We start from the raw sequence: 13,596 nt of genomic DNA on the forward strand, positions 1-13,596 counted from the left end.
AATTAATCATTCTTAATCATTATATTCCCTTTCGAATAGTATTGCTCTATAGATTCCTGAGCCTGACAGGTATCATTTTCTGCATTTCACAAAGGGTTAGCTGACGTAAGCAGGATTGCGTAACTTGCTCAGGTCACCTGTCAACTTGGTGACGAGCCAAGGCTTTAAGCTCAAGATCTCCTTGAACTCTTGATTTTTCAACACAACAGCTTTGGACAGGAAGCAGAGGATGCCTTATCCAATAAAAGCCAAGGCGGAATTTAGGCAGGCCAGTGCAAGGCTGTACGTCAAAATACGGCCAGTGAAGCAAACGTAGCAACCTTACCCTTTGGAAAAACAGCACAGTACATTAAATCACCAAAAGTTAATGAACTCGGCATTACTTCTTAAAGTCTCACATCTACTGATACCACAGCTGGGTAGGTTCTTTCTTCTCCTTCACACAACTGACATCTATTTGAGTAATGTAGCCCTGCATTAGTCATTTATTGACTACATTTTAATGAGCGTTCTTGCCATGGACTATGCTGCACCAAATGTTTTTTTCAAGGACTTGTAGTTTATTACTTATATTGTGGTAAGATAAGAGGCCAGCTGAATGCTAGGGTCCACTGTGGCATTGCACACACATGGAAGTTGACACTTTTTGGGTAAAACAAAAGCAACAGCATAGTTAAACACCAATTCCAGCTAAATTAGAGGCTTTAGACTCCAGATCTATTTTTTAAATCGTGAAACTAAAATAATTATGGTGTCAAATAAGAATACATCAGCATCATTTTCTTAAATAAAGATGCACAGCACTTACTGCTGCATTTTAGAGCAACGGTACCATATGGGAGAATCTAGTTCAGTCTTCTCAAGATAGCTGAAACTGCTCTCTGCAGTAAGGTGTAGGTGTCTGCAAATTACACAGCTTCTTGAGTCAGTGCCGATCTAGATTGCTCCATTCATAATTAGACTTTTGATTGGTACCTATCCAGATCATCTCATTCATAGTATGATTTACAAGCAGGGATGGAGACAGACAGGCAAAGCAGTAATTGAGGGAATACCAGAAGAACTGCTTCACATGACAGAAGTATTTCCTATGCCTGCTATTGTCAGAAATTCCTTAGACAGTTTGCTTCGCAAATACGTATCCATTGGCTATTGAATCTGTCCTCTTTGGGGGTGGCTCCAGCCCAGTTTAAAATCAGAGTTGCATAATACATGCCCGTTGTATCTGGAAACTAGCAAACCTAAAAATCCATTGAGTGTTTAAGTTGTGCTTGCTTCAAAGACTTCAAGAATATCAAGGGTGCAGAATGTAAATGTTCAGGGATCTGCACTTTTCTTAAATATGTGCAACTTTTTAACCTGAGCAAAAGTCACATACATGTAACTGAAGATAACTTTAAGGACACTGTGATAAGCAAAATTCAAATAAATGATTCTAGCTACTCCAAACACTAGAGCACATCGTCATATCCTGGCTATTTCTTTCTCCCCTACATGCAGCATAGAGGGAGACAATACCTGAAAGGTTATCAGGCCTGATCCTGCAAGATCCTGGACTCAAGGGAACCGAAGGTAATCGACAGCAGCACCAGGCTTTGTGGTTTCATGTGACATGAATTAAACTGCAGACTATGTACAATGTCAACTACTTGCAGTCTAGTTGTGTATTTTAAAGGTCAACAGAAACGCTGAGGAATATTTTGTGTTCTACAGAATATATATTTAAACATCTTTTACCTGGATAATGTTCTTGACTAAGTTTGGTTTGTTTTTTTTTTTTTAAAGTCTAAAAACCCCCTCTGTTCTACTTGGTACTACAGGGGAAATTGTATATGTTATATGGGCCTAATGTAATATCAGATAAAAATCAACTGTTACATGATATTCTTGTCTCCAGTGAAGAAAAGCAGAGCTATAAACTTACAGAAAATTACCTCCTTTTCTTGTGTTTCAAATGAGAAAATTGCTATTACTCAAGCAACATTAGTTGGCAGTTACAAGGTAGCATAGTGAGCTAAAAAACCCAGATTTTCACTTGCGTACAGCTAACTTCAACTTGACATAGTATTAAAAAGAAAAGGAGGGAGGGGAACCAGTCAGTCTTATCTCTTTGACCAATACAAAAGCACTGGACACCTGCTGAGCTGTTCAGGAAAACCAAAGAAAAGCAGTAATTCTTGAACCAGAGGTCGACACTGTAGATGGCTTTGCAGAACTACAACATTTTCAGAGAAACTTCTGCTTTTACCCACTGTCTTTGCTAGAGCTTCGTTGTTCATATTTGTAAACAAGTCTTTCACCTGATTTCTGTCCTTGACAAAGGAACTGTAATTGGTGATCAACATCTCTTCTAAGAAGTTAGAGAAATAGTAAATTCTTTGAGCGATCCAAAAAGAAACAAACCAACCCAGCAGCTTTATAAAGCAATAGAAAAATTGTCAATCTTAAACATTACCAGTTGGAAGTCTCCATTCCCCTTAGGTATTCTCATGATTTTAACCTGCACATAATAGCTTTTCAATCTCTCATTCCCTCCTTCAGTCTATAATCATAAGGAGGTAGCCTTGGCTTTCTATACTGAAAAGCACTAATCATGAGGTTAAAACATATCTAAGACTTTTCTAACAGAAAAGATATTACCATTTGACACAATCTCTCACAATTTATTTTCATATCTGAAACTAGAAGTCCGCTCTAAAATTGTATGTAAGAAAGAAACACAAGTAAAACTTTAAGATCTTTTTCTATAAAGCAGGAAAAGAAACAGGTTTTTTTAAAAACAAACAAACAAACATGGGCTCAACAGGTGTACAAAAACAGGCAATACATGAAGAGAGCTGTGGTCTACACACATAATTAATCTTAAAAACTGAGAAGCACTGCCAAGTTTTGTGAAAGAAAAAAGAAAAAGAAAAAGAAAAAGAAAAAGAAAAAGAAAAAGAAAAAGAAAAAGAAAAAGAAAAGAAAAAGAAAAAGAAAAAGAAAAAGAAAAAGAAAAAGAAAAAGAAAAAGAGAAAAAGGAGGGTAAACTAAGACTAAAGTACATGTAAACAATTCACCCTGCATTCTACATATAGGTCCTCTATAAAGCCAACTTTACGAAAAACAAAGTCAGAAACCTACGATTAAAAAGATATAAAACAGACAACATTGTGCCTCAAAAGCCAGAGCTTTTTTCAGCCCAATAAAAACAGAACTGGAATTCACAGAGTTTAAGAGAGAATGGGCAAGAGTAGCCTGAAATTTTGACTTTTTTAGCCTGTCTAAATTGACATTTTATCTGAATGGTAACAATTCTTCCAACTTAATTCATCCTCAGCACATCATTTGCAGGTCTCAAACACAGCTAGCAAAGAAACTAGAAAATACAAGGGTAGCTTCAAATACATGAGGAAACGTTCAGTGTTCTTTCAGAGCAGCTTTGAAATACTTTCATTAAAAAACACATCTAATTTACATCTCAGTGAGTCATTACATATGACTACCATTGCCAGGTTCACAAATATTTTTAAAGTAACAAAATAGCCATGCATATTAAAGACATTTTAAAGTAACACTGTAATGAAAAGAGAAAGGAATTAGTATTAAACTCCCTTTGTATGCAAACTGGAGAAAAGGAAACTCACAGAAAGACCAAATCCTGTTTACAATAGACATATGACCAGAATTGCCTATGAGGGGCTCTAACTGCAGCCTCCTGACAAGGTCTGTCTGAGGAAGCCTCTCTCTGTGAATAAGCGTGTACCACAAGTCCCATTTTGCAACCACGCAACAAAACAAACAAGGAATCCCAAACTAGATTTTGGTTGTGAGCATTTTGCTCTGGCTGGAAAGCAGCAGACTGAAGGAGACAAACTCCCCGTAAAAGCAGCAGCTGCTATCTAACATACTACCATAATTATTTAACAACGACTTACATAAAGCCCACAAAAATAAAGTAACTTCTTTAAAGGAAGGGTGTTTTCTTGTCGTGCTAGGCTGTATTTTCCCGGTCAGCCACTGAAGTCTGAGGTACGGAGCTGTCTCTTACCTGAGCTGATCATACTGTGCATTCTTTGCTGAGCCAAGAGCTGTTCACGTCCAGAAACCCCATCTGAGGAAAAACACGATTCACTCTCGTAAATTGTTTGCAGCATATTCCAACTGGTCTGCACTTCAGCTACACGAGAGATTCATCACTGCACTTGCACAGGGGCGTCAGGCACGACCCTCTGCGGTCCTACCTCCTCCAGCAAGGGTTGTAAGATAATACGCTTCGGCAATTAGCAATGTTTAAGCATTTGCACAAGTATCTATCGGGAGAGGGAAAAAACCCCAAATCCACTCTCGGCAGCCCCCGCCTGCTGGAAGGGAGCTGCGAGCGCGCGGGGGGCTGTGCGCCGCCGAGTTTGAGCAGTTGCGTTCGGGCAGCCAACGGCAGGTGGAAGAAGAAATGAAGAAATATCTCTGCGCTTCGGGCTTTCTGGCGGGGCGGGGGGGAAACACAGCCTCTTAAAAACCATCAAACCGAATAAGCCACCTTTCCAGGGACCGGGAGGCCCCGAGGGATTAGTCTGAATTACCCCAGCCCGGACCAGTGTTGCTGTCCCCGTGCCCCTCTCCTCTCCCTGGCCGGCTCTCCCTCGGCCGGGCGGCTGGGCGAAGTTGGCGGGAGCAGCAGCGATAACTCATTTGCATTTGAATCGACACCCGCGTGGCCCAGCGGCGGCAGAAATAGAACAATGGCCAGCCTGAGCCAAAAATAGGTCAAGCATGGCCGGGTGATTGGAGCCTGCATTAATGCGTTTAAAAATACCACAGCAAACACAGCTGTCCAGTCTCTGTCTTTCAAACTGCCGGCAGTCCTCCCTCCGCTGCTCGGCCTCGAGCGCGATTAACCCCTTCCCCCTGCCCAGCCCGTTTCGGTGGGGAGAAGCCAGGGAGGGAGGAAGGGAAGGCAGGGAGCAGGACAGAAACGCTCCTCACCCGGGACTCGCGCCCCTCTCCCTCCTTGCCCTCCCCCGGGGAGTATTTTGTGAAAAGCGAGCAAAACGCCACGGCCTCTGTATCGGTCCTAAAATAACGCCGGGAGGTTTTGCTGGCAATGTGGTTTCTGCCTCACCCACGCGCAGCCATCCTGCTGTTCTATTTTTGCTGCCCGTTTCTCTGGCTACGCCGCAGTTGGCTTTGGCGGGGGAGCCGGGCTGCTGCCTGCTCCCTGCAGGACCTGCAGCCGCCTCGGGAGAGGCGATTTCTGAAGCTAATCGGGTTGGGGGGAGCAGAAGGTGGGGGCAGATGTTAATGAGAGACCGGGTTTTGTGCGTGCAGTTATAAGCAGCCTTTCCGTATTTAGCATGCTTGATCTAATTCTTATAGTAAGTCACCAGTTGTGGCACAGCATGTTAGACACGCTTACCGACTATGCACTATTCAGTTGACTTGCTAAAATTTGGAGAGGGGCTGAGCAGCTCACACTTATTTTTAGAAGCATTAGGCAATTTGCGCGGCGCCTTTCTCAGTTTTACAAGATGATGTGGTTTCAGAAGAGCAGTGTTTGACAGCGTATCAGACAAGAGTACCGTGCTCCTCTGCATCTTGGCAGGTTTCACGTATGCTATGTGAAGTTTATTTTTCATAATGATATTTCAAAAGTTGCTTATCGTCTTTGCTGATTAATATACCTACACGTAGATAAGTTTCATTTCACTGTTAGAGATGGTACTTTATTTCTCTGGGTCCTGCTCTGCCATAAGCACTTGTTACACAGGTGAGCAAAACCTGTCACTACCTACATATATGATACAGCAGCCTGACCACTCACCTACCAGAATTACGAGTCCCCTTCCATGTCCCTGCTCTAGGGGAGCAACAATGGCCACAGGGACGTGATTGCTCACTGTAATCAAGAAGCCAATACAGAGGTCGTCTCGGAGCTTTCTAGAAATCCACCAAATTCTCAACTATCTCCAGCATTTTTTGCTCCTGAAGACACAAGAACCTGCCCAACACTTGAGGCTCAGTTCTGCCTGTTGGCGAAGGATCGTCTGTCTGCTCTTCAACTAACACGATAGATCATAGCCAAGGGTGATATTTTTTTTTTTAAACTTCTCACAATTGTGTTACCGAAGAAAAGATTCAGAGTAACAAAGTACTGTGACAATCCTATGACGTTTGGATACTCGATGGCACCTGGGAGGTCTGTGGCTCAAGTCTCCTCCATCATCCCAAACCTTTGCTTCCTCCATGTGCCAAATGACCTGGTCCTGCTGAGAGTTAGGATCTGTCCCCTGGACAGACAGAGACCGCAGCAGCTGACAAGGGGGTTTTCCCTACAGGATCCTCAAGTTAGCACCTATCACTGCTCGACACCCTGCTCTCGTTGCCTTCTCTCCTCCTTCCCCCCAGTTTTCCCCAGGAGCACTCCTCCTGGGGAAGCGGCGAAGCTCTGCAGACGGCATACACCCAGCTCTGCAAAGGGGCACGGACACAGGCAGTGGCAGCACAGCGATAGGTAGGGTGTTACAGCGCAAGACAGGGGATGAGCATCACGCATACCATCGTACTATTGACAGCTGACAATTTGGTATCATGAGCACTTTCTCTTGAAAATAAAAATACCCAAACATTTTGTGGGAAATACGGGGCACTTTCATGGTCCGGGGCAGAAGACGTTTAACACGAGTGCAAGGGGGGTCACCAGTAGAAACAGAAATCTTCTCTAACACAGAAAAAGCTTTTTATAGACAGAAGTAAATACAAAAGTGGAAATGCTTATGCCCTTGAGCTAGAACATCACCCTGTTTAGTGATTCAGCGCCTCAAAATAATCAAATCTCGTATTACAGGGAAACACTGGAGGAATAAGTTAAAAACAGGTCAGAAAATGGAAAATTGTAGCGTGTGGGATCTTGGTATTAGGTACCCATATGTGTTTATAACTTCTTATGTATGCAGCTGCATTTTTAAAGATAGCATTCACAGCTCTAACTGACTTCAAATACTTCAGTAACTAAATAAAAGGAAACTATATTCAAGAGTAGAAAATGTACATTCAGATATTTAGCTGCAAGCGTTCTTCATTTTGGCATATGTATTTTAAACTGACAGACACATAAACTAGCCTATGTTAGCTAATTCACAGACCATAATAACTACAGCATTGTGCTTTATATTTTAGATTATATATAAAAATTATATCAAAATGTTTTACTCATTAAGTCACCCCAAAGGTAGGGCTTTTACAACCTGAATTCTTCTGACTTGCTTTGACGTATTATGGGCCTACTTTGGTACATGCTTAGCTTTAAAACACGTGCGTAAATCCATCCCTTTTCATCATAATATTTAAGCACATGCTCAAATTCTATTGATCGCAATAGAATTTAAGCATATAGTTAAACACTTTGCTGAGTCAGCCCAGCCTTTAACTGCACGATCACATGAGTTTAAATAGCTCCTTTAGAGTCCCACAGGGGAAGGATAAAGGGTTCATGCCTGAAGAAAATCTGGTTTTTATTTTTAAAGCTATGGATGTTATAAGGTGACATTTTCATACAGGAACATGAGGTTTTTTGTTCTGTTTTTTGAAATGCTTTTCCTAAACTTGGAGAACTTTAATGACACTGGAGGTAAGAGTAAGCTGTTGAAATGATTTAGTGCTGCTGAGGTGACTCTAAATGCAATCCGCAACTTTATAGAAAACGTAAGGCATGTTAGTAGCACTAAGATCTCATTACAGGGGTTTCACAATGTGTTTCTCTTATTTTCCTTCTGAGTTGTTAAAAACAAATAAATATAAGGAAATTAAATCTGGAAACCACATTACTACAACATTAAGACTGAGAAATTAAGCACTCAAATTAGAAAGAGCTAAGATTTCTACTGCATTATTAACTCTGCAACATTATAATTAAGTAGCACTTTTCCTACTTTCCTTTTTAAGTACAAACAGTATATTACTGGTTGTTTTTAGCATATCCCATTTCTCACTCATGTTATTCTGGAGCATAGCCTTCATTAATATTAAAAGCTTAGTTTCAACTTTTGCAGTTTTCGTACTTGTAAATGAATTCTTACATAGATTTTTCAACCATATTGCTCAATTGTGTCATACAAATTACATACAAAATTAAATAAAGAGATATTCTCTAGCTTTTAGTTGCATGCTTAAATGAGGATACCGCAGTCTTACAGGTGTCCCATTCCACTCTCCTTCAGCCCCTTTTTCATTTGGCAAGTGAAAATGCAGTAACTAATAATATGCATCAATATCAAACAATGCATAAAAAAGTGGGAGCTAAATTAAGGTTGCATGGGTGGTATTAAATTTGGCCTATTTTAATACTGAAGGCTTGACCTCTAATCTTCGCAGCCTGAAGAGCTCCTAACTATTTTTTGTATATCTAATCACTGGAATTAAAAAAGGAAAAAAATTAACTATTGTACAGAACAGATGTTTCTGTAGCCACAGTTCATTAGATACCTTTAGTACCATGTGAAACCCAAACACCCAGCATAAATTACTACAGTTTATGCTTGAGGATTAACTAGGTTAACAAACAGCAGAAGACTATTACCACAGAGAAACAGATGGTTCGGGAGCAGAAAGAAATCAGGGGAGATGCTCAAGTGGTCTGGTTCTGCTCCCTCCTGGAACCAAGGGACCATATTCCAAGCCTCTGTGGGAGTTAAAATGGATCACTTAATCCACGTGCTCTGGTTGGAAAGATGTAGTGCGGGAATGCCTCTGATCAATTTTCTGTGTAGCAAGCCTTTGGCGTTGTCTGTGCAGGAATACATGTTGTTTTTTCTTTGCAGTGCCGTGAAATCATGTGATGGGCATTTTTCAAGTGAGGAGAAAACTGCAATTCTAAACGTGTTTAAGCTCAATTCAAGCTTCAAAGGAATTTTCTGGGACAAAGAAAGGCGTATCTGTAGCTTTAGGGGATTTTGTGACAAACAATAGGAGAATAAAACTTTACAAAGTTTTGAGGATAAGGAGCACTACGCTAGATAAATGTATGGGTCTCTACCACCTCTCATATAACAATATAGATAGCCTCGCATCTTTCTCATGCAAATTAGCTCAGGGTTTTTGGAACTAGCTGATGACTTATCACTTCTTTCTCCTCCTAAAATATACCCTTCTGTTCACATAAATAAGTCTACTAGAAATGAAGTCCTAGATTCAGGACAACCCCTCAACAACACATACTTGATTATAAGCACGAGGCTTAAGTTAAGCATATGCTTAAGGGCTTCATAAATTCAAAAGTACTTTCCTGAATCACAAAGCTTAAATAATTTAAAAAACCACAGAGAGCTATCAAATAAATAAATAATATTTAGGTTAGGAAATACATACACAATTCAATTATTCTGCTGACACAGTTATTTATCAGGTTGGAACTAAAATCTCCATATTTTGCAGCAAGGCTGAGGTAAATTGCATACAAACAATACAAGCCATGTAGCCAAAAGCAACATCAGATATTGACAAATAAATGCCTCAGACCAGCAAAGCACTTTGCCCCTTTTGTGCCATTAATGAGGCAAGTGGAGATATGAGCAACATGAGATTTACCGGGTGTTCCATGGTTATGCCCAGCTGTCTTAGAGAGACATTAGGGCATACGTGCACTGTGTCTGCCATGTCTAGCTCCACCAGACACACCTGGATGGACATACATAAAGGAACCCTAGAGCACATAACTTATGATAGCTTGCAATACATTACCTGTGACAGCTTGCAGTAAGTTCAGTGTACTTCAGGCATTTCAAGCTTGTTGCACATCTACTGAGCAGATAATCTGTACCTCCATACAGTGTTTTGCACAGGATTTCCTGATGCCGGGTAGTCTAGCAGGTCAGATCAACTGACCTGGACACTGAGAGTTCCTGGACAACAGACTACTAAGTCCCTATGGCTGGAGAACCAAGAGGAACGCCATCTCTAGCTTGTAATATATGCCTGGTTTTAAGTGCTTTTTTGGATTTAAGCCAAGAAATGTAGGCCATGCTTGCTGTCTAGAAAACTGCATTGTGAAAACCAATGACTATGCAAAGGATTTAGGATCACAGCAGAAGACAGCCAACTAAATATGAGCTCCTACGATTACACCGGGACCAAAAAGGCTAATAAAATCCCTGGATATATAAACAAGGTTATATTGAGTAACAGTAGTGAGGTGATATGCATATACCAAAGAGAATATTCTTGGTATACTGTAACTTGTTCCAGTATAGATACCTGAAAAAGAATGCTGAAAAACTGAGGATGGATAGACATGCCACAAGCATAAAATAAGTTTGGAAAACCATTGGAAACTGGAAACTCAAAGACCTGAGATACTAAGTTTACTGAAGAAGTTCAGGGGTGGCTTGGCACTGTCTATATATACACAGGGCAAGATGTCCAGTGGTGTACTAAAATGGTCTTTATTTTAAGAAATATGGCTTTAAGAAAAATCAATCAATTAGAAAAATTCAAGCCAGAAGTGGGCACACATTTTAAACACGTTTTAAGCACTGCAGCAACTTATAAATTAGCTTTACATCAACAGTGGTCGTGTCTCTGGAAAGAAAGCTCTAACACTTCTGTAGGGCAAACTTAAGGCAGGTTTTGTTTTAGGACTCCATGTTAGACAGGTCAGACCTGGTGACCATGGAGGTACCTCCAAAGCTACTAAGAATTAAGTTAATTCTTACTAAGCTAGTAAGAATTTTTGCTTAACTGATAGGAATAATAAGAACTAAATAGAATAATTATTCCTACACCAGAAATAGTTTTCTTCTTTTAAATCACCCTCTCCTGAAAAGCATAGGTGTGTTTTTTGTTTATTTTTTTAAATCCAAAATAAGTTTATTTTTCTATGAGATTCGATAATTTTTACAGGAGTAGCACAATGGAGTGCACTGTAAACATCTTGGGGAAAAAAGTCTTTGTGAAGAAAAAAACCACAAAGTGTTTGCTTTGTTTTGCTATTCAAAGCTGCCCTTTTAAGTCAAATAATTAGATCTCAAAAGTAGGGTCTTTTTAAATCCAGGCTTGGATTCATGGAAGGACAAGATGGCTTTACATAACATGCTACAACCACACTATAAAGCTATAGTAGATTTATAGTAGATAGATACCCATGTAGATTGGGACAACAATTGCTCTGTTAAATTTTGAAGCAAGCAAGATGTTTTCTTAAATATCAAACAATATATATAGTAAGAGAACTGCCACTACAAGCCATTGGAAGCTTAGCCAAGAAAAAATATTTTACATAAAGCACTAAAAAGGGCCTTCTTTAATGTGTGGGCCAAGGAATGGACCTGAGATGCCAGGCCACGTGCTGGGCTGTGGGCACACACCAGTCTCTCCCGCTGCGCCGCCTGCTGGGATCTCTTTCCCCTCCCAGCTCCTCCACCGCTCACTGGGGAGCATTCAAGCACATGGAGAAACAGCGTTATGTGCACAAACATGCCTCGGGGAGCAGTAACAAATTGACCGCTACTGTGCTATGAAAAGGTCACATCTCATGCCGGTCAATACTGTTGTTACGAAACCACACGAAACCCTCCTGGTTAGCTGGACCAGGATGGCAGCGAAGTTCAGTCCCGGTCCTCTCCTGTTTTTTTCAAAATATTTCAGTGAACCCAGACCCAGTTTTCATCTAACTTTCTTCCTCGTCTTCAACTCTGATAAGGAACAGATCCACAAGCCAAAAAATTATCAATACACCAGCTTGGGAGCTGTTTTTACTGTGCTGGTGAATTTGGGGCAATCTAAAAGGATGAAACTGTGACTTCAGTGGGTGAACTGTAATTATTCTGCCTGACTTCAGCAGAACCAGGATTTCTCCCGAAGAGCAATATGGTCTTAATTTTCCTTGTGGAAGCAACAAATTTATAGACTGCAAAAGAGAAAAAAAATCAAAATACAACTGAAAGAAAGGTTTCATAATTCTGAAAGGAAAATTACAACACATTTCAATTAAATATAACCTCTCCCTTTAGCTAAGTAAACCACCTTGAAAATCTTAATGCAGCTACTTGCTGTAACTGAAAATACCTTTACAATATACTATGACACTGCTAAAATGTGTCACAAACTTGACTTTTGTAAATACAGGCATCCAACTGGTATTCCTAAGGCCAGAATCAGCCCCAAGAAGGCTTTTATCCATACTTCAAGCTCTTTTAGCCAAATCATGCAACCTTCAGTTTGCTAGGCAGTCTGTCCCATAGAAGGGATGAAACAAATGGAGAGGGAGGCTACAGCAAGTGCCCAGCAAAGTCACACCTCAGCCGGCAGATGCGGGCAGCTGCAGCTGCTGCGTCCATGCGTCCCTCATATGCCCCATCTCTGGCTCTTAGTAGCAAGAGGCAAGGGCTCAAGCTCTCTAGGACAAAGGGGCAAGTCTGGTCCCAAGTCCCAGTTTTCTGGAAGGAGAACTGTTCACAAAAAAACTGCCAAATTTTTCTGAGCCTCAAACCACTATGCAACGGCTAAAAAAATGCACAGGACCGAATTGATAATTTGTATTGAAAGCATGGGGAACCAGGAAGAACGTACATTGAATCCATGTTCAGACAACACTCCTGTTCTAATCAACTCTAATCAGGTATATTTCTATCTTGCAAAGAGCCTGGGAGGGGAAAGCTCTTATATTCACTTCAATCCGAAGAGCTGCTGGGAAAAGGCAGTTCAAAAATGAATTAATAAACGAGAAGTAACTCACAAATGCTGGAATCCCAATGCCACAAGGAGAGATGACAGAGTATTTTAGATGCACTTAAGCTTCTGCGCGGTCAAAATGTAGAATCAAACTTGGGCTCAGGGCCTGTTCTAAAAATAGCATAGCTCTGTGGCAGTCATCTACGCACTTCATATTCTGTCGACTGGTAGTTGAGAGAACAGGGTGGCAGGATAGGTGATAATGGCAGAAAAACAAAACCTTTCAGTCAACAAATCAGAGGTTCTACACCATCACAAGTCAGGTCTCACTTAAGTCACCAGCCGTGGATGGACTGGCCTGTGTATGTTATGATTGCACTTCATTTCCAGCCCCTTCCCCTGCTTGTTAAAGCAGTTGCCAATGAAATAAACTGCTAAGAACATTTCCCTGAGGTCTGGAATATATTTTTTCATTTTGAATCTGAAATTAATGCAATTAAAGTGTTATCATTAGTCCATGAAAAACTGAGTGTGTTTTCAGCAGCCCACAAAATAATGCTGTACACAGGCTAAGTGGCAGTTTTGGCTAAAAGTAACCAGCGACAAAAGCTAGACTGTTCAAGGTAGCAGGTATCACCCGTGACTGTGTCCACAGGAATGAATAAATACATCATAACCTAGATTATCTTAAACCTTAATTGTATTCTCCATCTCCTCTCCTTACCTCTGCCAGAATTCCAGTGAAAAAGAAAAGCTAAAAAGGTGGAGACAGAAAACTTGGACAACTAAGAAGCGCACATACGGTTTGCAAATGGTTTACTTGCCATGACTAAGGAAGCTTTCTATGTCTCAGAAGACAAAGGAAGATAACTAAAGCTATGAGTCTGGTTTTGTGTTATCTGATAAAGGGGTGCAGCAAAATTGGGCACTGCCTTAACTAAAAATAGATGCACT

At 40.7% G+C, this 13,596-nt stretch overlaps 1 protein-coding gene across 1 annotated transcript in view; it reads right to left on the reverse strand.

Moving 5' to 3' along the window:
• The window catches only part of HDAC9 (histone deacetylase 9), a 488,764-nt gene that overhangs the window by 277,392 nt on the left and 197,776 nt on the right, over positions 1-13,596 (reverse strand). Inside the window, exon 3 of the mRNA XM_050892726.1 lies at positions 4,031-4,093. Within this exon, the coding sequence (XP_050748683.1) occupies positions 4,031-4,093 (63 nt within the window). The remainder of the gene's footprint in view (positions 1-4,030; positions 4,094-13,596) is intronic.

Source organism: Gymnogyps californianus, chromosome 2 (assembly GCF_018139145.2).
Source record: "Gymnogyps californianus isolate 813 chromosome 2, ASM1813914v2, whole genome shotgun sequence".
NCBI lineage: Eukaryota > Metazoa > Chordata > Aves > Accipitriformes > Cathartidae > Gymnogyps > Gymnogyps californianus.